The following is a 27,303-nucleotide window of genomic DNA, read 5'->3' as shown; positions in this document are numbered from 1 at the left end:
TGCACCTTCACCCCCCTACACATGGGGCCGCTGCAGGAGCTGGGAGCCATGCTGATAAGGCTGGACTCAGAGGGGAGGTTGGAGAGGCAGGGCTGGTAGCAACTGGGAGCCCAGTGCCACTGGCCACTTGTTCTGCCTAGGTCCCAGCCAGGGCAGGGGTCAAACTCCTGCGGAGCCCAGCCTGGCCCAGCCCTGTGTGATCAGAGCAGGGGACAAATTCCCACAGAAGCCAGGCCAGGTTTGGCAGGAGTTTGGCCTCTGCCCCTGCTGGCACCTGGGCAGCACCAAGACTTGGGCAGAGCAAGTGGCCAGCAGTACCAGGCTCCTGGCTGCTACCAGCCCTGGCCCTGCAATGCCCCCTTCCCAGCACAACCTTATTGGCATAGTCCCCCCTCCCCCCCATGTCTGCAGCAGGCACCTCCATCTGGATTTCTTTTTTGAGTCTCCTTTATGTAAATATTGATACTTACTGATGGAAAAATATTTTTCAATAGGATTATCAAAAATATTTCTATCAGCCTGTGAGTGCCAGGTGGAATCAATGTTTATTGATGATGTCTATAGATAAAAAATTGAATCCTACTAAGCCTGTATATGTGGCAGGGAGCGCAGAGTGTTGTCTGTCCTGCCCACACGCCGAAGCAGGTAGCTTGGCTACGGAGGTAAATTTTGCTCTTTGTTCCTCCTGAAGTGACTGGAGAAAAGTAGAGGAGGTCAACGAGAGGAGCCCCTGCAGCTGCTCCTGGGTGGGAGAAGGAAGCACCGGTCGCTGTTCTTCCATCTCTGGGAGGTGCAGAAGTCCTGCTGCTACCACCGCTCTTACTGGAAGGCAGGATTGACTGGGGACAAGTTGTGACTTCAGGAAACCCTGTGTTGTGATGCATCCAAGGCATGGTTGGCTTTAATGCAGTCTCACAAATGAGAACTCCTAGGAAGCAAAGCTGCGTAGTTGTGATTGTCACCGTCCAGTCCCTAAATCAGCTTTCTGTGAGCAGGTCACCTCTTTGTCCTGCCTGGTTCAGCTGGCACCACGTTCACTGCCTGCTTCTGAGCCACCTTGCTACAGGAGCCAATAGCAGGACCACACAGATACTGAAGGAAGCATTAATACTAGGAAGCAAATAAGCTTTACAGCCTATGCAGTGCCATCTGCACTTGCGGAAAACTTGCCCTGGACCCAGAAAGTACAGACAACAGACAGCAACCAGTGTGCCAAGGGACTGTCTGGCATTGCGCTGCATTCTTGTGTGGACAACACTTCACAATGTGAGACATCTGTTTGACATGGATAGTTTTAGTCACAGCATTTTCTGTCCATGTTCTGTTGATATATGTTTAAGGCAAGAATAACCTTGGAGAAAGTGGCATATGAAGTGTTTGAAGGGGGTGGCTCCATTTTTATTTTTGTTAGAAAATGGTGAATGATACTTTTTTTTTTTTGTTACTATAGGGCTCATTTTTATTTGTGTTATGCGTTGGACTCCATTGGGAAGAAATATAGACTCCTGTAAAAATGCATGTAAAAGAATGCCTTAAAACAGCTTTTGTTAGTTCAGTAAAACTGCCTTAAATAGGATGGAGGGAAAAAAGCCCACCATTTCAAAACACGTTTTGCATGTAAAATTACTATCTGTAGCTAGTGGATTGAACTGTTTCTGGCAAACGTGTCCTTCAAAAATTCAGAACCAATGGAGCTCATCCTCTCACACCTCGTATTTATTGGAGCGTGGCCAGGAGCTCAGGGCTTCCCCCTCCAAGGTCCTAAAGTCAAGGTGATCGAAGTTCCATCCAAGTCCTTCTTTAAGGCCAGATTCAGAAGAATCCTAAATACCAAATTCTCCCCAAGTGCCCAGGAGCACAAGTTGGGAGTTGCTTGTGCTATTTTCTGATTCGATCTTAAGAGATACGTTAACTCTGAAATCTAATGACAGTAATTTAAATGTCAACATTAACTCTCACTGCTTATCATTTTAACAGAAACACCTAGACAAAGTGCTTATCCATCACTGCTGAGCCTACTGAGATATTTATGCAGTGATGCAGCTGGCAGTTGGGGTGGGAAATTAAGAGTTCAAACTCCTACAAGGTTTCAAATCATCACTCTTCCTGCCCACAAGGGAGAGGGAATGATGCATCGCCTCCCTCTTGCTGAAAATCTCAGCCCCCTCCTGCTTTTCCCCGAGTGCGGAGAGCTTGTCTTCGACTGCATCTGTAAGATACTTGGGCACGGTCTGCCCAGCATCGTGGAACCGGCACGCTTTTAGAGCAGGATGAATGACAATTTTTTTAAAATCTGAAATTGCATTTAATTTACTACCCAAATAAATAGCACGACTGATTGTACTGTTCATTTCACATCAGAAGCCACCGAAGCGTGGCTTTTGAATTTACTTGAAGCTGCTGCAGACATTTCAGTGAGTCACAGCATGATGCCATCTGCTCCAGCAGTGGGGGCTGCAGGATGGGAAGGGCAGGGGGCTCCTTGCAGCTTAGGCTTGGCTTGCCGGAGAAGGACGGGAGACATTTGACAGGCCCACAAACAAAATGAGCTCATAACCATTTCTTTTAAGAGAAGTGATCTGCTTGTACCCTAAGCATCGCTGAGAAGCCTGTCCATGAATCTGGGCCCAGGCATGTTCTTTTCTTCTAGTAAAAGGTTTCATTGTTGGATTTGCTGCTCCCCACCCCTCAGTCTGTGATTGGGAAGGAAATAATCTGCTGCCGCTCTATATTTGGCTCAGATCGCTTCCCTTAATGTTCTGGCTCAACTGCATGAGCCATAATAGTACAAGAGAGAGGCTGGAGCCAAGTCTTCACCGCATGTAACAGAAGTAGCAAATCGTTAGGGCTGCTCAGACCACCACAACAGAGGCACTGCGTGCAAGGGAGCTGAAGCAGCCTCGCTCTGATACAGACACACCCTAAGGCCCCTGCTATGTAGATACATTACATATATTATGCGATTAACTGGTGAATTGCGCAGCAAATTAAGACTGGCCACATGTGCAAAGTAATTATCACACCGTAACATACACATGGCTGGATACAGCATCCAACTATAAAAAGAGGCAACCAGCTACAAAGTTAGTGCTTGAACACATGTAACAGCTCTCTAGCTGGTTTCTGTCCAGCTTTAATTTGAATATGTGGCAGGGCCCTTAAGGGACAGCATCCAGCTCTGGATGGAGCAGGACAAAGTGCCCTAGCAGCAGCTGGCCAGTTTGCATGAGCGACTGGTGCCTCCCGCGACTGCGGGAGGTGCCATGGCGGTGAGTGGGGACTGCCCGCAGTTGCTGCCAGCTGCATCGGTGGTGATGGGGGAGGGTGCAGGCAGCATGTACCTGCCTGTACCCCCCTACACAGCGCCTATGTCAGTCTGGGTTAGACTTTTAAAGACACTGATTCAAACCATGGCTTTATAAACGTATTTTCAAACAAGCTGGCACTGCGCGTCTCTGGGGAATGGTTTCACCACAGAATTTTTTAATTTTTTTTTAAAGACAATTTTTCATGTCCCAAGTCAAATCAGCCAAATCAATTCCAAATCCATGCAAGTCATTCAAGAACGTCTTCTGCCTGCACCTTTCACATCCTGAACTGTCTCTAGAGTATTGGCTGAAGATGAAAAACCTAAGCTTGCACTTGTGAGCTTCCCCCACCTCCTTTCTTCCCAGGAGAGACTTCTCATGTCTACTGCATTCAGTGGAAACAACTTCACAACCGAAGACCCCTGTCCTTGAGGCGGGACCGCTGTATGGTACTTCTAGGTGTTTAACTGATCAAGAAAAAGTCTTTAAAATAATGTAAATTATATTGTAGAGAACGAAGCTCTCGCTCACTCACCAGTGTAAATAACCCTCTGTTACATATTTCATTCTTTCTTTATTAACTTTTTCTCTACGTTTCTTACTGCTTCTACTGGAGACACAATGTGGTAACAGTGTCTTCTACCACAGTCACAAGATCATGAAAATTGTTCTTTTGATTAAACAATCGATGTAAGTTAATTGGAGTGACAGAAGTTATCTCCACGCTTGCTTACTGTATGTGCAGTTAGAGAAGGGATTAATTTCTGGCCGGCCATATTCAGCAGTCAAAAATATTGAGGCTGTAAAGTAGGGAAGCCACAGAAGTTTAATATGGAAAAGTTATTTGGCAACTGTATGTCCATAATCCTGGACAGATCTAGGATTGTGAAAAGAGGATGCAGATAATGTGGTAAATCATCACCTAGAACACAACACATTTTTTCCACCTAAACTAGAAGATTTACTATTATTCAGTTTACAAACAAAGCAAAAATAAATACTACTTAATTGGAATGTGCACAAATTTGTTAGATTATATACAAAGTTTAAAAACTACAACAATCTAGGCAAAAGTAGCCAAAAGATATTGTTGTATTAGTCCTGTAGTCATTATGGTTAAATGTGCATCTCTTATTCAGATTTGTAAAGCAAAATCTAGCCTTGAGCATCTTGACACTGCATCCAGCATTTCACTGGCAGTCAGTGCCACACCAAAGTTAATGTTCACCTGAGTTAATGTTTTTAGCTAGAACTAAACACAGTCTGAAGGGCTGCAAAACAGAAGAGAGATATTACCAGAAATGGCTATAAGGCAGCAAATTTGAAGACACAAGGACAGCTGAATTAATGGAACATCAAGACCATTAAAAAGGACAGGGTCACTAACACCTGTGGAGTGAAGAGAGATTAGCAGGAATCAGGTAGATTATAGTAAGTCATGAAGTCAATTGGCTCCCTGAGTGCTGCCTGAATAGAAATGCCTCAGCTGGTTGGTTTTAAAAGTCTGGGTGAAGCAGGAATCAAATCCTGGCTTCAGATCCTGGATCTGCCCTTGCCCACGATTGCTTTTCACGAGAAACATATGCTTGCAAAGACTGGTTAAGTAGAAGAAGAAAACCCACCTTTCTGATGTTAAATAACTGAAGTCAGTAGGGGTGCACTAATAAAGATTTTCTTGGCCGATACCATTGGCCAATTATTAACCAACCATATTGGCCGATACCGATCAGATAGCTGATTTACGGGAATGCAGCCCAGCAGCTTGGAAAGCAGCCTCCTGCTAGTAAATGTGGGGGGGAGGTGGTAGGGAGACACAGACTGATGCCCCCGCAGCGAGGGAAGGAGTGGGGCGGGGGCAGGCACCGCCCAGCCAGGGCGGTGAATGGGAGTGGGACAGAGCTGCAGGTCCAGCATTTTCATTTACAGCAGGATGGGACAATTATTTTCCTTTTCTCAAGATCTTGGCTGATGCAGACATTGTCGACTGAATATCTTTCAGTGCCTACCCCACAGCACAGGATATAGATCACAACCTTGAACCAGCTTTGCTGAAAATATCAGGCTGCAATTTTGTAGGCATTTGGTTTTATGCACGATGAACGTGCATAACTGAGCCAGCCACATGGTAGAGCAATGCACAAGTCATCTGTACAGCCTCAGGCTTTGCTTCAGTTTGTGAAGGGAGGATGAGTTGAGACCTTTTCCACTGCTTAGTACTTGCAGTGAATCCTGATTCACGGCTCAGATGAATGCCAGCGAAATCAAGCATTAAGCCCAAACACAAACGTTTTGCTAACGGAAAAGAAGCTCCTCATTGTTATACACCAGCACCACCGTGTGGCCAATCAAGAACCGAGACACGTAAAGTGGTCACGACATTACGCTAAATCCTTGGGAGGTACAAGAGGAGGTTGAGGTGACATTAGTTTACAAAAGAACACAAAGTGGTAAGGGGCCAAGCAGAGACAGACGTGGTTAAAAGAAGTGTGTGTCTGTGAAATGCTCCCAGGAGCAGGCCAGGCAGACTACCCAGAACAATGTTATAAAGGAAACAGGCTTGGGCCCAGCACTTTCATCTGGAACTCAAACACGGACACGTGCTCAATGCCGTACTTCCATTTCATACGGAAAAATTTAACGTCGAAATGCCACCAAAATGAACAGTCAGCACCATTAAAGTGCTGCGTACAACGAAAATGAAGTCACCCTTATTGAGGCCGATGGTGCCAAGTGCCTTCAACTGCTCAACAGCCAAGAGAGGAACCTAAGCATCCCGAAGGACCTGACCCAGAGATCATAATTAGCCTAAAAATTCAAGCTAGACAGGTTTTGTTTTAAATGTCATAGCACAAGCTTTGCCTCTGTGTACAGTCATGAGGTGAGAGTTGATTGACAAACCATCTAACATGCAGAAGTACTTGAAACTAAAAATCACAGCCCTCCCCCCCCAGAAAAATGTCACTGTTGTGCCTGCTCATGTCTGCTCCCATACATGTCAAATGGGACAGGTCTGCAATGCAATGATTTGTGGTTAAAGGGTTTACAGAACAACATCTGCTACAATATCAAACTTGGCTTAACATTCTTGCTTTCTGTTACAAGCCATGCTGTATTGTGAACCTAGGAAAAACCACACATTTGTTCCTAAAGTTTCTGCAACAACTCCAGAGCCCTTGATACTGCAGTTTCTTTGACTCAGGAATGGAAATGTGAGGTTTATCTTTTGGAGATGGCAGGGGAATTTTCAAACTTCAATGTCACAGAAAGTGTTTTTGACCACACAAGATGCAGAACAGTACAGAGTTAAATACAACCAAGAGAGTCCATTCAATGCTGGGTCACCTGCCCCTGGAACGTGATCATCTCTATCCAGACGATGGGTTCAGGACAGAAGACAGCAGCCGCTGATTCTTCTACATTAACTGTGGGTCCCAGATCTCTTCTGGAGGATCCTACGTCTAGGAGCAAACACACTCTGTTGTCAAATGAGTCCTCTAGGTCCCTGTAGGGTGGATACCTTCTGACCTGCAAACTTGACTGAGACCTTAAGCTCATCTCAAGGTAGGTTGGGTGACTTGAAAAGAACATGATTACTGTTAAAATCTGATAGATCTGAGTGAGCAAATAAATAAGAAATTATTAATCCCCATACCAAGTTGCTGTGTATGGCCAACACACAGTTCAATGACAGCACATATCCAGAGACTAACGGTAAAAAAACTGGTTATACGTTCCAAAGATAAATATAATTAATGCTCTTCGCTAAGATGTACTTTTTATGTATATTATAATAATCTGAAGTTTCTTCAGATCAGAAACAGGCCATTTTTTCAACTCTTTTTCAGCTCTATTTGTGTATTTAGCAAATAACTTAGTGCGTGTAACAGACTGCCAATGTGGGCTCACCAGATTGGCTTGAGATACTTACCCTGGGCTAGAAACAGCGCCGGTGAAGTCTGAGCCAGCCCAAAGGTGGAGCAGGGAAGCTGATCGAAAGAAGGGGTTTTCAATCCCCTCATTCACAGGGAAGGGGGATGGCCAGGGTTGGGGGCCCGCCACCCTGAGCCCTGGCTGGCCGGTTTGCAAGCCAGGGAGGGCTGCCAGAGGGGATAAAAGCAGCAGCTGAACTGGCGTGGGGGCTGCTGACAGTGACTCTGGGGAACGACGCAGGAGGCCTAAGAAGAGCTGGGGTGAGCTGACCCAGCCGAGGGAGCAGAGACACCCCTCTGAAGAGCCTCGACGGCCCTGGGAGAAGAAGGCAGCAGCAGTCGGCCGTGCCTCCAGCCCTGCAGCAGAGAGGGAGCAGCAGCCAGGGCTTGGGGCAGAGAGCTGGTGCCCCCATCGCCCCATCGCAGTGTGCTGGACATACCGGAGGGCTGGAGTGGCAGTCAGCCCCCCACTCCCCTGCAGAGAAGAGGCAGCGGCCAGAAGCGTAGGCAGCATCCTTATGCAGAGCAGGGAGCTGGGCCATTGAGTTGAGGAAACCCCTCACCTTCCCTGGGGAAGCAGGACAGCAGCAGGCAAGGCACTGGGATCCTGAGGAGCAGCAGAGCACCAGGACAAGAGTCCCCGGGAGCTCAGGGCGCAGGCTGGCGCTTGGAGCAGGACTGGGGAGCCGTGAGGCGTGTAGGGTGCCCACCAAGTCATCTGGAGCAGGGGTTTAGAGCAATAACTCCTGGGAGCTGCCTGTGCTGCTGACCCTCTGCCACTGACTGCCCCAGGGGAGACTCAGTCCTGTCCCTTATTCTGCAGCTGATTGCCATTGGATGGCATCCCTGAGCTTTGTGCTTGGGTCATGCTGATTGCTGCAGGAGCCTACTCTGTTGCTTGCTGCTTGCCTTTTTGGTTGCCAGGGAGGGTTGCCCTTCAGCCTCTTTGGGGGGTTGGGGTTTGATACAATTTGATTGCTGCAGACCAGAAGAGCTGAACCTGTTGCAGTCTGTCGCTTATTGGGAAGCCTGGTGGAGCTGCGGGGAGGGACCCCCTTGTTTCCTTGTGGTAGCACCTCAGCGGTGGCTGAAAGCTGCCAGTTCCCCTACCTGTGGCTCTTGAGCCAAGGGTTGACTAATGCATTCTGGGTTGTTTTGCCATTTAAGTTCACTTGTAAATCACCTTTCCTATTGTTCTTGTTTTGTAAATAAAGTGTAAATAGTTAAATCAGTTAAGTGTTAGACCTTCTTGGGACCACGGGCTGCTCTGTGGGGAGCAGGGGCCAGCTGGAAAGTAAACTGGTGCTGGCCGGAAATTGGCCCTACCCCACTCTCACCACACCACCCCTGATATTGGGCAGGGGTGGCAACTATTGGGCCGCCACCTGAGTTACATGCGCATTGTATCGAATGAATTTATTTCTCATAACAAGATACAGGAAATGCACTGTTTTTGGTTCAACTGTACAGGATACAGATTTTGCTTTAAAAGAAAAAGTACATATGCACAGCAGGTCAAATGTACATTGAGCTGAACATCTTGTTCATACAATAATACTGTATAAAACATGTTAATACATGGGCATGAGCTGCTCTTATTGCTGATGTCACTGTCTGGAAGAGAAATTTTCTTCTAAAATTAAAGTTTGCAAAATGAAAAAAAAAGACATTTTGGAGAAGCAGCTCCGGATAACAGCATTCAGATTTGACAAGACTTCTGTCTAGTCTTTTAACCTGTTCTCATGGCAGCTGTGCCTCAAACATTTTCAATTTAAAAAAATACAGGAAAACCGTTTTGTAAAGTATACAGAACAACAGTAAGGCAAATGTATTTAACCTTTATGGGACAAAGATCAGTCCAAGGAACTCTAATAAACCTTCAGTGAATTATACTGACTATTAATGCTTACAAGGTTTCAAACATATGCCTCTACACAAACACAAAAGTTAATTTACCAATTCCAGAAAGTAAATTCTTCATATTCAAAATGATGAAGTCATTGCTGCTCTATAAATACATCACAGCCAATCACACGCACAGGTGTGATAACTACTCCTATTTAAGTACTCACCTACTGGCCAATTTCTAAAAAGTAACACTTGACACATCAAAAAGATCAAAACGCTGTAAGGAACACACTGCACACCACCCCCAGTCCTATCCTGCAGCACTGCTCTCTGCATGCCCTTCTGTCACAAATACTTAGCTTTGTTCACATTGCCCACTTTTAAAAATACCTCCTTAATAAGGCACTGGATTTGGGACAAGATTTTCACTTACAATGGGAGTTAAGTACCTGAACCAGGATACCTAATTCCAACTAAGATAATCAGACAGCCATGGCTGCCTCTGAAAATCTCCCCCTCTCTCCTTTTTCCACAGGCAATGGGTGTTTCCTTACATTGCTAATGGAACTGAAATGTAAAAGTATGGGGCACAGCTTAACAACACACCAGTATAAATGAGGCAAGCAGAGCCCTGAGACTCCTGTTCAGTCTGCTACCAGTGTCGGCAGAAGACAAAGCTAAAAAACACTGTTTTGTTGTATAGTTTAGATAAGGAAGTCAGAAGAACGCAGAGGGCATTCTCCTTAGCCATAAAAAAAAGCCAAGCAAGTCACATTTTGGATCCACACTGCTTGACATTATTAGTCCTTTTTAAACACTCTCTATAAGCACTTCAATTTTACAAGTGCCTCTATGTTAAAACTCAGCACTTGAAGGAAAAAAATATGCACATGGGAAAAAAATATACACCTTTAGCATGTTAGCTACCACTTCTCTGCTAGGATTATAAAACATGTTAGCTGGAAAAACCAAGCCGGGTGCCTTGGACTGAATCTGACCGGCTAACACTTACTGGAACTAGAACGGCTATTAATACTGTGTTTGCCAACATCTCTGCTGGGCCCAAGTCTCTCGAGATACATTAGTTAACACAGCAGAATTGGGGTTGGGTGCTCAATTAAACTTAAAGTTTCTCAGCTTTTTAGTGCTGCAAAAGGTGCTGTCAGGGCCTGGAGAGTAGTTCTCTACCAAGGAGCAACAGAAATACGAGCATTTCTGTATTGCCATAGTAGGATGTCTCAACCATGGTATGGCCAGACCACCTGCAAGAAAAATCCTTTTCTGCTCATTTCGCTCTTGGCTTCTGCGCACTGGAGGTATTTAAATAAAACAGAACACAGATGTTTTGATTCCTTAAAAAGTAAGAGGTCTAGGATGCATTTGTAATTAAAAATGTTTTGATTTCACATTTCTTTCCGGGCTTCAGCCAACTTGAGTGAAGTCGGTTAAAAACTATTGGCTTTAAGAGATTTGGTCCACATATACTGGCAGTAAATAGTTCTCAAAATCGCTCAAAGGTCTGTTCCTGCTAAATTGTATTCTAGTGAGACAATCCCAGAGCAAGTGGCCAGAAGACTTCAGTGCTGATTTAAATGCACATTTGTGGAAAACTGCCTACTGGTATTATTTGGCAGCAGAGTGCAGCAGTTACCAGGGTCGATTCAGTGCATTTTTAAAAACTTTCTTGATATCAGAATTACTCCATATTGCTTTCTTCAGTGTTCAGGCCAATGGTATGTTTTAGGGACTTCTTAAATCCTGTTTGGTAAGGGATGCTCTGAGAGACTGTTATATAAAATGGAGCAAAATATTAATCCCAGAGACCCTAACAAGCAAATTTATTGCGGGGGGAGGGGGGGATTTTGAACTACCCTTGATTGACAGAAAGTTAAAAAAATAGATCTATACAATGTTAAGAGTACAGCACCGACCAAGATAAGAAGACATGCTCTTTACCTGGGTGTAGTCACCATACTATGTAGGCACATAGAACAGAGCTGTTCATGCTCACATCACGTTTCATTAGGAAAAAGCACCCTGGATTTTTACTACATATGAACTTCACTTGGAGGATGTTCCCCCTGTACCATCTGGGAATGGAGCAGCTCCAGGAGAGTTCATGCCCCCATGACTTGTTGGGGACTTCAGCAGATCTTGGTTCCATTTACGTAATGTGGACTGCTTAGGCAGGGGTAGGCTCGGGATAAGGAAACAGGCATGGTATAACAAAGCACTTGAGTATGTTCCTGAAGTTAAGCACGCACTTAAGTTGACCACACTTTAAGTGCTTGATGAATCAACCCCCCACCTCAAAGAGGTGCAATGACTTGCTCGAAGTCAGGTGGCAGCCTGAGACTACAATTTGGGTAAAGTGGAACATTTCATTTCTTTATAGCATCCGCGCTCCGGAAGATTATCTACAGGATCTACAGCGCCTTACGTTCTGCTCAATACACTGGTTGTTTACGCCTCATACCCAACAACTTCCACAATCTTAACTCGAGTAAAGCACAACTCAATTGTATTGACCTTTATAAAAATATTATCTAAATTATCTGGCCACTGTTGAAGAATAGCTTAAAATTCAAAGTAATGAAAGAATTAAGCTTAACTTTACATGTAAAAAGGGTAAGCGTCCAAAAGCTTGCAAGAAACCTTTTTCCAACGACACAGTTGGGCTAATAAAAGATATCACATCTACCCAAAGATCCTTGCCTGCAAGTACAAGTTTCATTTCAATGCAGATAGGGCTGTCAGCTGAAGACACAACTTTGGAAGAGTGTACAAAACTCTGGGACATGGAAGGATGTCAGAGCCTTCTCAGTCTTAGAGCGAGGCAGAAAACAAGCTATTCTACTAAGATTGTATCAATCTTTTCTTGGACAAGATCAGACTCCAACGAAGGGGATGAATTTAAGGCACCTCGAGATTGGCTGAAAGTTTTTACTGTGGTGTTGTTGTCGTTACAAGGGTGAAACCTATGGCCCACTGGGTTACCAAGCCTTTGGCATCGGTTAGATTTGAACTGCTTATTTTTGTGCGTGTACATGTGTTCCAGCAACTGGCTCTTTCGGAGAAATTTGTGGCCGCACAATGAGCAACTGATTTTTCTCTTTCGTGTAAAAGAAAAGTTACAGTTTAACTCCACGGGCTCATTGTCTTTGGAAATTAGTGACAACTGGCTAATCTGTAATGGCTCTGCGTGACTACGGTTTGGATGTTTCAACTGGTGCTCGCTCTCTTTTATTAGAAAGGTTCCCATCCTATGACTTTCAAGAGCCTCCCGGTTCTCTGTAATAGGCTGCACTTCACCAAGGTCACTGCTTTCGAGGATGGAAGCTGGGACACTGAATGGAAGAGACCCCGATACGGGAATACACAAGTGTTCCCGCAGATTGCCATGCGAATCAAAACACTCCCCACAGTACTGACATAAATGCATTTTGAGGTTTGTTTTAGAAAATGTAGGACCTGCAACATCTGGAGCAGGGGATACACGACTCTGGGACAGCATCAGCTCAGGGTCATATTTCTCCTGCTTTATAGACACCAATACTTTTGGAAACTCCTCCACCAGTTTGACAGCTTCAGGTGCTTGAACGGAAGGACGGGTAATTTGTTGTTCTAGGGTGCCATCATCCAGGCCAATGGCGAGGGAGAGTTGTAACTGTGGGTGGTCACCCTGGGCAGCAGGCCTCTTTCCAGTGTTTGTTGTATTTTCTTTCCCTGCAAGACCTTTCTTGGCTGTTTTGTGCGCAGTTGAGATCTGAATTCCATATAGGTTTGAAGACTTCTCAGCCTCTGGGGAAGACACCCGATTCATTTCAACTGTGATACGGGAAAGGTAGTCTGCATGAAGAAATCGAATGCCCTCCTCCAGTTGGCTGTGACTCACGCTCTGCTTTGGCCCTTTCCCAGTGTACATGATGTGCAACAAGTAGCTGAATATGTCTGGCTGGATATCTGTAGGCTGAATCTTTATGCAGTCACTGCTTAAAACAATACTCATGATTAAATGCATGCATTTCTCTAAATGTTAGTCCTGCTCCAGCATCTAAGCAATCACAGGACCTATTATTTGTCTTTTCCAGCTTCAAAATCAATCTAACATTATAGCCAAGATCTGCAGAACTATTCATGTCTAATTTGGATAAAGAAGCGCATGAAATGGTAGTGCCTGTGCTCACAACCCTAGAAATTGTGTGTGAAAGTGCCTAGTCAACCACACAGCTGGTTATTTGTATTCGTAAGTGGTGTGTGTGTGCATTCAAATAAATGATTGCAACTGCACGCTATGAGGGCACCAACTGTGCAATTCTGAAAATCCGGGCCTCAATATTTCTACAAATGTAGGTAATACATTTGACAGTTTCAGTTACTTATCACCAATCTCACTAAGTGGGATTGACCATAAATAATGCTCAGTACTAATCTCTAACTTCAAATCATTAAAAGGCTTCACAAATTGCAAGTAATGAACCGTCAGCAGCGTCCTCAGATAATTGCCACCACCATTTTACAGAAAGGAAGACGAAGGAGCCTGATCGGTGACAGACAGAAGCACTAGAACTAGGGACCTACGGAAATCGAGGCAGGCAGGAGGCCAATTTCCTGGGCTGATTGCAGGGCCGGCTGCTATTTTCACAGGGTTATTGCAGCAGAGTCCCCTCCCCCCAAGCCTATGATTGGCCGAGAGGCCCTGGTGGCCCCACCCCTCACCACTGACTGGCAGAGAGGGGCAGGGTCACACAATGGGCAACCCACTCATCCAATCAAGGGCAGGGGTGGCCATCATTGGCTGCTCCCCTTCACACTGGCAGCTTCCCACTGCCCCCCTCCTGCCCGGCTGGGGAGCCAACATTGTTAGGAATTAGGTATCCCTAATTTTTAGAAGGCGGGGAGGGGTTATTTCACAGATTTTGCAGACAATGCCCAATGTCATGGATAATGCCCGATTCTGCAGTTTCTGTAAAATCGCAAATTGAGTAAGACTTGAACTATCAGAATTCAGGAGCTGCCCGAGGCCATGACTGCGTAGAAGCCATGTGTATCCAACCAAGATTCAGCATCTGAATGTCAGTGATAGGCAGAAGACATTCGTTGCTGTACTGTATTTAAAATAAATTTATGATTTTCGTCCCTTATCTGAAAGCCTGCAACACAAAACTGCACATGGTCACCCTTATTGCTTAACTTCCCCCCACGAATTAATGTCTTTGGAGGCTGATTCTGGAAACTAAGGTGCAGTGTCCCAGGATTGCTGAGGCCTGAGCAGTGATGAGATCCACTGAATGAAGAAGAGGCACAGCTTCTTTGTACCCAGGTTTGCTGGCCTAGTAAGGAGAATTTTAAACTAGCTTCAACCGGGGATGGAGACAACAGCTCACCGATAAGAAAAAAAACAGGATGACCTGGATAAAGATACATGAAGAGAAGGCAGTAGAGAGAATCTTAGCAAGACAATAAGCTAGTCAGATAAAGATGCTTATATACTAATACAAGGGGTATGGGCAGGGAGCAGGAAGAACTGCATCCTAGTAGATAGTCAACACAACTGGAATACTGATATGGATGAGTGCTGCTTGTTCAGGAAGGCAGACAGAAAAAAGAGACAACATTGCATTGTACATTAAAAGATACATATGTACATATACACATATAGTTGTTCTGAGATATGGAACAAAGAGAGAAGTAGACCTGCTGACAGCCCCTGGGCTCAGATAAAAGAGGAAGACAGTAAGAGCAATGTCATGATGGATGTATGCTCAAGACCACCGTACTAAGGAAGAGGAGGTAGACAAGACTTTTTTTAAACAACTAACGGAAGCATCCAAATCATAGGAACTAGTGTTTCTGGGAGACTTTAACTATTGTCATATCTAGTGCAAGGGTAATATGGTATTCCACGCAACAATCCAGCAAATTCTTGGGGGACAACTTTTTGGTGTAGATGGAGGGCAAAGGAAACTCTCCCATTTACTGCTTACTTAAAAAGGAATTAGTTGAGAATGTGAAGGCTAGGTGGGCAACAGTGAAATAACAAAAGGATGAAATCATCCTAAAGAAAGGAAGAACAGGATAAAAACATTGGACTTCAGGAAAGCAGACTTTAACCAAGTCAATAAGAAGGGCAAAAGAGTATGCTAGCCTTCTGTAAAGAAAGGACAGAAGATGTAGCAAGAGACCAGTATAGCTGAACAGCAGGTTCTTCCACAACTTGAAACAGAAGAAGAAATCTTGTTAAAAAAAAAGTAGCAGCTATTTGGCAACTAAAGAAAAGTACGAGAGTATAGCACAAGAAGACCATGGTGCGAGCAAACACACAGCCAGGAGGGTACACAGGGACAGAAGAGGTACCAAAAGGGCATTCTATAAATGTGTTAGAAGTAAGACAAGGTTCCTTGGGTGAATTTGATATCTTTTATTAGACCAACCCAAATGGCTGGAGAAAAGTTATTAAGCAAGCTTTCGGGTTCAAAAACCCTTCGTCAGGCTAAGGAAGCTTCAGCAGTTGGTGTGTGCTCTTCCTGGATGGAATGAAAAGAGTAAGAGTAAGTAGAAGTAAGAGAAAGGCAAAGAGAAGTGTGGGCTCTGTACTGATGGGGAGGGGAAGCGAATCATGGATAATGCAGAGAAGGCTGAAATTTTTGGTACCTTTTTTATTTCAGTCTTCACAGAGAAGGCTCACAACCTGATGACAAGCAGTTTACAGCAGTGATACAGGGCAGTTAATACGCCTTGTAGCGATTACTCAGAAAAAACTGGGTGTTTCTAGTTAGCAGGGGCAGATGAGATTTGTCCTAGAGTACTCAAGGAATTAGCTGCGGTAATTGCAAAGCCATTGGTTACCACTTTTGAGAACTCATGGAGGTTGGGTGCAGTCCCTGAAGACTGGAAAAGGACAAATACAGTGCCCACCCTTCTCAAAGGGAATAAGGAGGACCCATGGAATTACAAACTGAGCAGTCTAGACTCAATACCCAGAAGGATACTGGAGCAGAACAAAGAATCAGTTCTGAGAACCTCGATGATAACAAGGTGATAAGGAAGAACCAACATAGATTTCTCAAGAGCAAGTCGTGCCTTGACCAACTTGATTTCCCTCTGTCACAGCATGACAAGCTTAATGACTGGGAAGAGGGCAGTGGGTAGAATACACTTTGGCCTTAGTGTTCTCCAAGTAAGCTGAAGCTCTAGATCTAGGCAAGTGCATAACTGGTTAGAAAAATCAGGCTCTAAGAGTGGCCATCAGTTGGGTGGAGATGTCCAACTGGGAGGAGATATCAAGTGGGGCTCCCTATAGTCTGCCCCAGATCCAGCACTGCTCAGTATCATAACTACTTATGTGGTGGGTGGACTTGTATGCACACTGAAATTTGTGGATGACACCACGGTAAGTGAGAGCACACGCTTTAGAGGACAGGTCTTGGATTCGAAATTGGAAAAATGACCTGGAATAAAATTGGATGACATTCAGTAAGAACATACGCAAAGTATTACACTTAGGATGGAAAAATGAAATCACAGATGCAAAATGAGGAATGTCTGGCTAGACTGAAGAAGTGGATCTGGGGGTTAATGGTGAACTGTGAGCTAAGTCACCAGTATAATGTTGCAAAAAGTGAATACTCCCCCTCAGCTTTCTCCTTTCAGAAGTGGAGAGTCCTAACCTTCTCAGTCTCTCCTGGTATGGCAAGTGCTCCCTGCCCCAATCATTCTGGTTGCCCTTTCCTGTACCTTTACTAATTCTGCTACATCCTTTTTGAGACATGGGGACCAGAACTTCACATTGTTCAAGACATGGGGGCACCATGGATTTGTATAGTGGCATGACGATGTTTTCTGTTTTGTTTTTAAGATTCTGTATATGCCACTTAAGAAAACTATACTATTTCACCATTTTTCTCTCTAGTCTCATATAGGGCACCTCTTTAAAAGGGGAGTAGTGATATATGTTGGCCCTGAATTTTGGCTTATTCCAATTAACAAGGTGCAGTCATAAAACCATTCTAACATGACATCCTGGATTGGAAATGATCTGGGTTAGAAACCTTAGCCTTCAGAGTTTTATGTAACCTAGCAAACCATCTAGCACCGTACTGATGGCTTTTCAGAGCACAATTCCTTTGGAAGAAAGAAACAATTAAAAGCCTTAAACAAGTGAACCGACATATTCTTACCTTGTCTGGTGAATGAATATCATCTTAAAATAGTTTGAAAAAGCAGCAAGCACAGCTCTGTGAGCTTTGAAGTAGACATCTCCAATGGCCACCGTACAATCGCACAAAAATCCAAACTCACGTTGCGTGTTCAACTGCTGCAGAAGAACAACACTATGGCTAGTCATATCCATGGTGTTTCTAAAAGCAAGAATGAAAAAAAAGTGTTTCACTAAAATTCAGAACTGTAGTGCTGCCTGATTAAGTTAAAAGTGCATAGTGAGCAGGACAAACGAAGTTTGAAGATACTGTGGATTCTCCGAAACAGTAAGTCAACACCCTCCAGATGGCATGTGCAGCACAAACTGATACCATTAGGTGTGTCCAAAACCTGTTTTATTAAGAACACAAGAAGTGGCATACTGGGTCAGCCCAATGGTCCATCTAGCCCAGTCCAGGCACCGACAGTGGCAGAAGTGGATGCTTTAGAGGGCAAGCGCTGAACTGGATCTGTCTAGAGTAATCTATCCCCCTATTAATTACCCTCCCTGGCATTTTTGGTTTAGAGATGCCAGAAGAAACATCTTCAACTGTTCTGTTCAACAGCTATTAACAGATCTATCATCCATGAATTTGTTTAGTTTAAACCTGGCTATGCCATCTGTCTCTACCACCTCCTGTAATAACGAGTTGCACAAGTTAACCGTGCGCTGCAGAAAAAAAGTACTTTCTCTTGTTAATTTTTAAACTGTCACCTACTCATTTCAGTGGATGCCCCCTAATTTTAGGATTTTGGGCCTTGGTGAATAACAGTTCCCTTTTTACTTTGTCCACATCCTTCATGATTTTATAGACCTTAATCATATCCCCCCTCAGCCGCCTTCTTTCCAAACTGAGGTCCTAGCCCTTTCAGACTCTCCTGGGATGGCAACTGGACCCCTGATCATTTTGACTGCCCTGCTTTCTACCTTTTCCAGTTCTACTACATCCTTTTTGAAATGTGGAGACCAGACCTGTACACATTATTCAAGACATGGGCACACCACGGATACAATTGTATAACGGCACGATGATGTTCTCAGTTTTGTTTTCAATTCCCTTCTTAATAATAACCAACATTTTTCTGGTTTTTTGCTCACTGCTGCATACTGAGCTGCTGTTTTTAGAGAAGTATCTACCGTGACTCCCAGGTCTCTTCCCCGAGTCAGAACAGCTAGTTCAGAACCCAGCGCCGAGGTTATTTTTCCCCATGTGCATTATCTTGCACTTCTCAACACTGAAGTTCATCTGCCATTTTTCAGCCCACTCGCTTGGCTTGGTGAGATCTTTCTGCAGCTCCTCTCCATCAGCTGGGGATTTGACTACCCAGAATAACTGGGTACCATCTGCAAATTTGGATATTTCACTGTGAAGGCATCCCCATTTCCAGATCACTGATAAAAATGTTGAACAAAAGTGGGCCTACCAAAGATCCCTGCAGGACTCCACTTCCGACCTCCGTCCATCCTGAAGGGTGACTATTCAGCCCTACTCTTTGCTTCCTATCCTTTAACCAGCTCCCAATCCATGCAGACACTTTCCTTCCAATCCTGGTTTTTTTTAAAGCCTTTGTTGAGAGACCTTGTCAAAAGCTTTTTGGAAGCCCAGATATGTCAGCTTGATCCCCCCTATCCATGTGCTTATTAACCCCCCCCAAAGAACCCCAGCAGATTGGCGAGACGGGATTTCCCTTTGCAAAAACCATGCTGACTCTTCCCCATCAGATCTTATCTGTCCATATGCTTGATTTCATTCATTACGATAGATACTTCCCAGGATCAACTCTTTTTAAAGGCGGTGTTTGTTATGTTGGCAACCTGCTAGTCCTCTGGCACAGAGGCTGTTTGTAAGGATAGGTTACATATTACCGCCAAGAGTTCTGCAATTTCACCTTTGAATTCCTTCAGAACTAATGATTCCTCAGTTTCTTTACGGTGTGTAGAAACTCAAAGTTATTTCTAGTAAAGGGAAGCATTTCGCATGAAAACTCTGAAGTTATTCCATCATAAAGATGTCAGGGAGTCCTGAACACCGCTTGCCCCTTTTTGCTCTGCAGGAGTGTGTCACTACCTCCCTCCTCCCACGTACTCTGATCCCAGAAGCAGCTCAGGCTCAATCACAATGATCAGCATGTGAGAGAAGAGGATTGTGAAGGCCAGTTTCACGGGATGCCCAGGCCAGTGATCTCACACCCAATGCTATAAGGGGACCCAAGGAAAGAACAACAATCACAGGCCATGACTCAGTTTCCCTTCTTCCTCCTGAATTGAGCCTGGGACGGAGGATGCTCACCAGTTGTAGCGCCATACATGGTGTTTAGAAAGTTTGAGTTCTGCCTGGTCAATCGATATGGTTTTTGGAACAACTGAGTTCTGCTCAATCAATAGGATCTGGAACTGATTTGAGCTGGAATACAAAATATATAATTTTAAAAAAATTGGCCAAGAGATTCTTATTAAAGAGGAATGGGCAGAAATATAGAAACCTGAACCTGCATTGTATAAGACTCCCCCACACACAGGCAGGGGGAAGGGAGTCTGGAACTTGCTTCAAACCCTGGGCCCTGAGACATGGCCACCCAGCGAGTACGCGTGTGTATTTTCTGCAGTACATAGTTGCTCTAGTTAATACTGCCTGCCTTACAACATCCCAATAAGCCAGTGTATTGGCTCGAAGAACTTGCTTTGGATTCTCTTGTACTTCCAGGGATAAAATAAAAGGCCCCAGAGACACCGTGGGTGTAACAAAGACACAGCTGTAATTGTACCACACACACACAGGCGTAAGAGCATGTGTGCCTATCATCATCCATGCACAGAAGAAAGACTACACCGCGTTACTACTGCAACACGTCCACTGTGCGATGAACAGCAATTCCTACACCTGTCCTTTAAACAGAACTGGCAGGCCCATTGTGGAAAAAAACACTGTTTATTTGCCAACAATACATTTGTTTCATCTGAAAAACTTTAGGGAATCTTAAGGCCAAGCAAAAACTGATCTCTGACAATATTTAAACACAACCCCCGCCCCCAGAAGAGCCAACCCACAAGCAGATTCTTTCATTAAGATGCCCCCAAAACCTCCCGTATGGAAATGGGAAGTAAAGGCTTACAACAGGCAAGTAAACTGTATTATTTCCATAGTCAAACTCTAAGACTGTTCAATACCTTTAATAAGCAACAAAGGTAAGCTGCTCTAAAGAGGCTCCGTCAGAATGGCTGTAACAGCAGAGCTAGCTAACAAAACACAAGTCTTTTTAAAAAGTTAGAGAAAACTAGCAAATACACGCGACCAGCTTAGAGCAGATAAAGCTCAGAAGCGGCGTCTCAGAAATACCTCATCTAGAAGCTTTTGACTTCCAGTATCTCACCGTGCTTCCAGTAATACTGCTGAGACCTGCCCCTTGTTACCCCTGAAAAAGGTCACATAAAACCCACGCGGTACATTCTTGTCGCCTCTGCGAGCGACAGGGGCGCAGGGCACCCTAAGCAAAAACATGAACCAGGCGCGCGAAGGAGGGGAAAAAATACACAACTTCTGAGATCACCGTTTTCAGCCGAGTTCCTCTAGCTCGCAAAGCAAGAAAAATGTTTCAGGTGCAGCCCAATCCTTCAGCAGGATGGTGGATAAAGAAACAAACTAACTGTGTTGGTTTGAAACAAAGGCGTGGAGGAGTGGGGCTGGCAGGGACCTCCAGAGGTCTGGTCCAGCCCCGGCGGGAGGCAGGGGCTACACAGTGCACCGCCTACCCCCAGCCCACGGCACAGCCCTGCTCCCGTCGCCCTGTGCACACGGCCGTGTCCCCGCACCCGTGTCCGACTGCGGGTGTAACTCCTCCCTGGCCCCAACCTGCCCCCGGCCAGCACCTCCGCCCCAAGCCCCCGCATGGGCGGCAGCACCCCCGGGGCCGCAAGCACCCCGGCTCCCGGCCCCGCACACGATCCGCGAGCGCAGCCCGAGGTGGGTCCCGCCCGCCTCCGCCCTTTGTGTGAGCGCAGGCGAGAGGGACGGGCGGAGGAGCCCGGGCGCGGCTGGACCTGCTCCCGCCCCGAGCTCCGCCACCCCCGCGGCTGCGGCACCGCACCCCGCGCCCCGCTCTCACCGCCGGGGGCTCCGGCCCGCCTGGGCCGCGTCTGTCCGGCACCGCCCCCGCCCCCGGCCACCTCGGCGCGGCGGCCGGGCGGCTCCGCCCTGGGGCCCGGCCGGGGGCGCCAGCTCCGCTCCGCTCCGCTCCGCTCCCCCCGTGCCGCGGCTGCGGGGCCCCGAGCCCGCGTCCCTCCACCACGTGCGCGCCCCAGCCTCCGCACACGTGGCACGCGCGGGGTGTGTGCCCCAAACCTGCGCACACGTGGCACGCGCGGGGTGTGTGCCCCAAACCTGCGCACACGTGGCACGCGCGGGGTGTGTGCGCCCCAAACCTGTGCACACGTGGCACGCGCGGGGTGTGTGCGCCCCAAACCTGGGCACACGTGGCACGCGCGGGGTGTGTGCGCCCCAAACCTGGGCACACGTGGCACGCGCGGGGTGTGTGCACCCCAAACCTGTGCACACGTGGCACGCGCGGGGTGTGTGCTCCCAACCTGCGCACACGTGGCACACGCGGGGTGTGTGCGCCCCAAACCTGGGCACACGTGGCACGTGCAAGGTGTGTGTGCCCCAAACCTGTGCACACGTGGCACGCGCGGGGTATGTGTGCCCCAAACCTGCGCACACGTGGCATGAGTGGGGTGTGTACGCCCCAAACCTGCGCACACGTGGCACGCGCGGGGTGTGTACGCCCCAAACCTGACACACGTGGCACGCGCGGGGTGTGTGTGCCCCAAACCTGGGCACACGTGGCACGTGCGGGGTGTGTACGCCCCAAACCTGGGCACACGTAGCACGCGCAGGGTGTGTACGCCCCAAACCTGCGCACACGTGGCACGCGCGGGGTGTGTACGCCCCAAACCTGGGCACACGTGGCACGCACGGGGTGTGTGTGCCCCAAACCTGGGCACACGTGGCACGCGCAGGGTGTGTACGCCCCAAACCTGGGCACATGTGGCACGCGTGGTGTGTGTGCGCCCCAAACCTGCGCACACGTGGCACGCGCGGGGTGTGTGTGCCCCAAACCTGGGCACAAGTGGCACACGTGGGATGTGTGCGCCCCAAACCTGGGCACACGTGGCACGCACGGGGTGTGTGCGCCCCAAACCTGGGCACACGTGGCACGCACAGGCTATGTATGCCCCAAACCTGCACACACGTGTCACACGCGGGTGCAGGTGCCCCAAACCTGCGCACATGTGGCACGCATGGGGTGTCCCTTCTGTTGTAGGTTGTGGCAGGCGCTGCCCCCTCTAGCACGTGGCAGGGGCAGTGTGTACCCCATGTCTCTAGCAGTGGCAGGGGCGATGTGTGCCCCGGTGTGGCAAGGGCTGTGGGTGCCCTTCACATCCCTCCACCACGCGGCATGGACCGTGCCTGTTCCTCCTCTAGCAGTGGCAGGGGCTGTGTGTGCCTCAGTGCCCCCTTCACCATCCCCAGTCTAAAACGCCATTCCCTGCCTCCATACCATTCTACCCCGCTTCCAACTCGTGGCCCCTGTCCCCCTTGTATCTTCTTTCCTCCAGCCAGGATCCCCTCCCCGCCCCCGCCCTGTGCCTGGGGCTTCTAGATGCCCCTTTCCCCGCAGTGCTCATTTTTTCCCTTGATCTGTGGACCACGTGTGGTTGCTGCTGACAGATCTCCTGGTCAGCTGCAGCGAGCTGTGTGTGCCCCCCTGGAGGGTCTCCCACTTCTGGTTTTGCAGTTGTCATCACAATCAGGACAGCTCTGACTGTGGAGGCCAAGTGGATCAGGTGGACTATGGAGTTCAGAAGTTTTGACTGGACAGACAGGCAGGCAAATACAAAGATGCCATGGAGTTGCAGGCACAGTCTTTCTTCAATCAGCCACTTTTCATTTCAACCAATGTGCAGGTACAGACATAAAGCTTGCCAGCCTGTCATTTTAGGTCATCCTTAAAGCCGCCTTTAAACACATACTAGTCTCCAACCCTCTGAAGAGGCGGCTGTTTTTAATAAGGTATTTGTTAGTGGTTCAGGCACTTAAGCTCTTTCTGAACTCTTGGTTGTATAACACTGGGGGGCCCAACAGCTTAGCAGTGACACTCAAGGAGGGTGCCCTGAAATCTTTTCAAGGGTGCTACAGGATGCCGTGCAATGTCGTGCCGTGCGGGCTGCTGTGCAATGTTAGGACTGTGAAGTGTGTAAACAGGATTCACAAGGTAAACCCAGAGATCCGAAATAGGAATCTATAGTGATAAAAACATTTTGCCCTGTATTGGTTTTTCTGAGTTCTTTGCAACATAAAAATTGCTCTAGTATTTTTCTACAGTTAAAAGATACTGCATTGTTATCTCAAGAGCTGGCATTTTCCGAAGGGAGCCTTGAGTCTAAAAAGGTTGAGACCCACTGACTTAATGCCCCATAAATGATCATTTTGCTGCAGCATCTCTTCTTTTTACACCTCAGCAACTCAGTCCCTGGGAAATTTCTCTGGCCAGGAAGAAGCAGGTCTGCAGTAGGCCTCTGCCAAACACCACGGTCAGTGAAAACTGATGCAAAAAAATCATATACTGTAGCTTCCAGGAACGTTCCTATCTGAATTGCTTCCGGAACGGATGGACCTCCCAATCCTTTCACTGGCTTCCTGCAATTTCTTATTCATTTTTATGCCCTTTGTTATTTGCTCTTTGGAAATCTTGTTGCCTTGCTCATGTCCCTCTCTTTTACTGACCGCTGCTCTTTACACTTCTTTTTATTTTCTTCACTAAAGTGAACTTCCCAATCACAGGTCAAAAATTGGCTCAGAGGGCGAAAACAAAGAGACGGATTAAGTTGGCCACTGCTGTGCTGAGACCTATGATGCTGACCAACACTATCTCACTGCTTCTTTGTACTTCTCTACCCGTATGTCTGTATCCATTTATTTTCTATTGTCTCATACTCAGATTCAATGTTTTTTGGGGCAGGGATCCTACTTTTTTGTTCTGGCTTTGTATGATGTCCCGATTAGGGCTTTTAGGTGCTACTTGAGGTCAGTGTTCATCGTGACAAAATGTTAGCCGGAGGCGGGGGCTGATTAGGAGGGTGCAGTGGTAGTCTCAACCCCTGCCCCCTTTGATTCCTGCTCCACCCAAAGTTTAAAGCCAACTGCCTGACAGTGGCAGCAGCCAGGGAATCGCTTGACTTGGTGGCTCATTATCATCTTCCTGCTTCCTTCTAAACTTTTCATTCCCTCCGTGTTAATGACCCTCTCTCCTTTTTTAATGGTCTTGATATTCCACTAAAGTTATCCTTTCTTCCGCAATTCTGCTGTCTGTTAGCTGCTCCTCTTTTAAAGCTCCTAATTCACAATCTTTTTTTTATCTCTAGCTAAAAACATTAATTCAGGTTTGGAAACATGAACTCCAATGAACATCAACTCACATGTGGAAATAACTTTCAGTGAAGCATTAAAGGCACCATCAAGATACTCAAGGTAGCTTCGATTTTGTCTGTGAATCTGAGACGTACATTTAATTCTAAAGACAACAGAACTAAAGAAAACCTCTTTTAATTATTTTGCCTCATTTATTGTGTTTTATACATAATATTTGATATAGCAAATGAACGCACATTGCAGTAAGGTTATATTTATTTTTACTTTGATCTTGAACGCAATAATATAGAACTAGGTCTCTAGCACATCGATAAAGTTTTTATTTCATTTTTACCTGGAGAAAAATAAGTATTGTGTTATATGTTATGATGAATCATGGCATGTGCACCCCCCCCCTTTCAAAATCTTAGATCCACCCATGGCAGCAGGTTTCATAGTAGTTTCTGCTGTGTTTAATATATTTATTACCTATTTGGAAAGCGGTGAGTTAGTAACATAACAAAATTGGCAAATGCCACAATATTATTTAGGTTAATCAGGGACAGAAAAGACTGTGCAAAATCCCAGAACTTCAGAGAGACTTACATAAGGTAAGTGAATGGGGACTATCAGGGATGTCAAACTCATCCAGCTGAACGTAAACTGGAGTAGACGCTGCATGCCGCACGCAGGGCCATCCAGCACACCCTGCAGGGCACCGGGGACTGGATGATACGGCTCTGCAGGCCGAATCCAGCCCATGGGCTGTATCTTTGACACCTGTGAGTAATATGATGGGAAATTTAAACTCAAGTGTTGATAACTCAAATGTAATGTACATCAGAAGGAAAAATGTAAACTACTTCTACACCACACAGGATTTTAACTAAGTGTATCAACTCAAAAGAGGGAAAGGGTTCAGAAAAAGGCAATGAAATTCAACCATGGTCTAAAAAAATATTTTCCTGGGAACAAAGACTGAAAAGTCTGGAATTGTTCAGTCTGGAGGTGAACGAGAGGAGACACGAGCAGAGTGAGTGCATGCAGTCATGAATGGTGGAGAACTTCTGTTCTCGTAATGCAAGAGCAGCAGGCAGCTCGGTGACCTTCCCAACCAAATTCGCAGCAAATAAAAGGAGATACTTTTTACACAACTCATTGCCACAAGAAGTTGTCAAGAATTAAAAAACAGAGGGGTATAAAATACACAAAAATAAAAAGGGATTGGACACTTACACGGATAACATGAATATTCAGAGTTATCACAAATGAAGAGAACTCATTTTGCAGAAAGGATGTCAAACCTCATGCTTCAGGATTTAAGGCCATTTCTCTTTGCAAATTAGGGGAGACCTAGCAAGGAGGGAAGATTATCTATAAAGTTCTGACTTTTTTTGGGGGGGGGGGACTTCTAGTGTTGGCCACTGTCAGAGGATCCTGGGTTAGATGGACTGAGTCCAATCCAGTACTTTGTGTGTTCCAATGTAGGGATTTTGGGGGCCAGTGTCTTTTACTGGACCATTCAAAAGTTTGTCTGATTTTGCTCCAACCATATAGTTGGTCCAATAAAAGATATCGCCCCCCCAAAAATCCCTGACTCTCACATAATTCCTGGACCATCATGGCTACAACATCACTCTAATGCTACTGCTCCAGTGCCGGTGATCTTGGCATCTCAAGGGGTGGAACATGCGACTGTAATCGTGGGGCTGAAGAAAGCTTTTTAAAAAGTGCCTCAAACTTTTCCCCATCCCAGCAGTCATACACCACATGTTAAACCACTGTCTAAGAATGGCTCACCACCCCACAGCTGTGTACTGACGCAGCTACTAGGCGCAGGCTCTTGTTCTCTCTCCTCTGCATAACATCGTGTTGAGATGCCTCCACCCTTTTAGGGTGCACGACCAACCGCACGTTCTACATCCGGGGGCTCCCCATGGGTCAGGACATTTGGCAGCAGAGGAGCAGTGGCAAATTAATACCCGCCCCTCCCAAATTCCCAAACTCCAGGCCCTGCCTGCACAGCGAGCTGGAGCCAGGCCAGGCCATGCCCCCTCCCCTGCCCTCCCAGCTTGGCCCCCACAGCCCCCCAGGGCTGGGCCATGCTGCCCAGCGAGCCGGGCCCCCTTCCCCTGGCGAGCTGGATGGGGCACAGCTGGACTGGGGCTTGCTGCGCCCGCCCCAAGCATAGGATGCGGACCGGGCAGACGGACCGGGCACTGCCCGCCGGACACAAAGGCTGAGCATCCCTCCCTCCCCCCCCCCCGGCCCGACACGCACGGCCATGTGCGCGCGAGGCCAGGTCAATACCTGCGATGCCCCGGGCCGCATTTGGGGTCAGGAAGGACTTCACCTCGTGGTCGGCCGGGTGGGGGAGGGGGGCTCTCGGGCGTGTGTGAACTCGACCCCCGGGGAGGCGGCGGCGGGGTCGGGGTGGGCGCCTCCCCCGTCCCCCTCGGCGCTCCCAGCCCGCGTGCCCCGGCAGCGGCGGGAGCGCGATGGCGGGAGGAGGCGGCGGGAGCCCGCAGCAGAGCAGAGGAGGGCAGGGCAGGGCAGGGCCGGGCCGGAGGCGGAGGGGAAGGGCGGGCGGGCGGGCCGGCGGGAGGGTCCGGC

The 27,303-nt window shown here is 47.1% G+C and overlaps 2 protein-coding genes across 11 annotated transcripts in view; one reads left to right on the top strand and one right to left on the bottom strand.

Annotated features, from left to right (window-relative positions):
* Nucleotides 1-528: 528 nt before the first annotated feature.
* Nucleotides 529-27,288, bottom strand: ZBTB25 (zinc finger and BTB domain containing 25). Of its 10 annotated transcripts, none has more exons than XM_019479946.2 (4): nucleotides 21,389-21,513; nucleotides 19,576-19,689; nucleotides 17,266-17,445; nucleotides 8,639-13,077 (listed from the first exon to the last, which is right to left on the bottom strand). In XM_019479946.2, the coding sequence occupies exons 3-4, from the start codon at nucleotides 17,436-17,438 to the stop codon at nucleotides 11,934-11,936; spliced, it is 1,317 nt and encodes a 438-aa protein (XP_019335491.1). In that variant the 5' UTR covers nucleotides 17,439-17,445; nucleotides 19,576-19,689; nucleotides 21,389-21,513; the 3' UTR covers nucleotides 8,639-11,933. The 10 variants fall into 10 exon arrangements, with proteins under 10 accessions (XP_059579295.1, XP_019335491.1, XP_019335490.1 ...); XM_019479945.2 differs by lacking the exon at nucleotides 21,389-21,513 and adding an exon at nucleotides 20,834-21,028; XM_019479948.2 differs by lacking the exon at nucleotides 21,389-21,513 and adding an exon at nucleotides 20,657-20,825.
* ZBTB1 (zinc finger and BTB domain containing 1) overlaps nucleotides 27,004-27,303 on the top strand; it is a 30,881-nt gene continuing 30,581 nt past the window's right edge. Inside the window, exon 1 of the mRNA XM_059723306.1 lies at nucleotides 27,004-27,026. The gene's annotated coding sequence lies outside the window, so the exon portion shown is untranslated. The remainder of the gene's footprint in view (nucleotides 27,027-27,303) is intronic.

This window comes from Alligator mississippiensis, chromosome 2 (assembly GCF_030867095.1).
Source record: "Alligator mississippiensis isolate rAllMis1 chromosome 2, rAllMis1, whole genome shotgun sequence".
Lineage (NCBI taxonomy): Eukaryota > Metazoa > Chordata > Crocodylia > Alligatoridae > Alligator > Alligator mississippiensis.
This window is presented reverse-complemented; position numbering and strand designations above follow the sequence as displayed.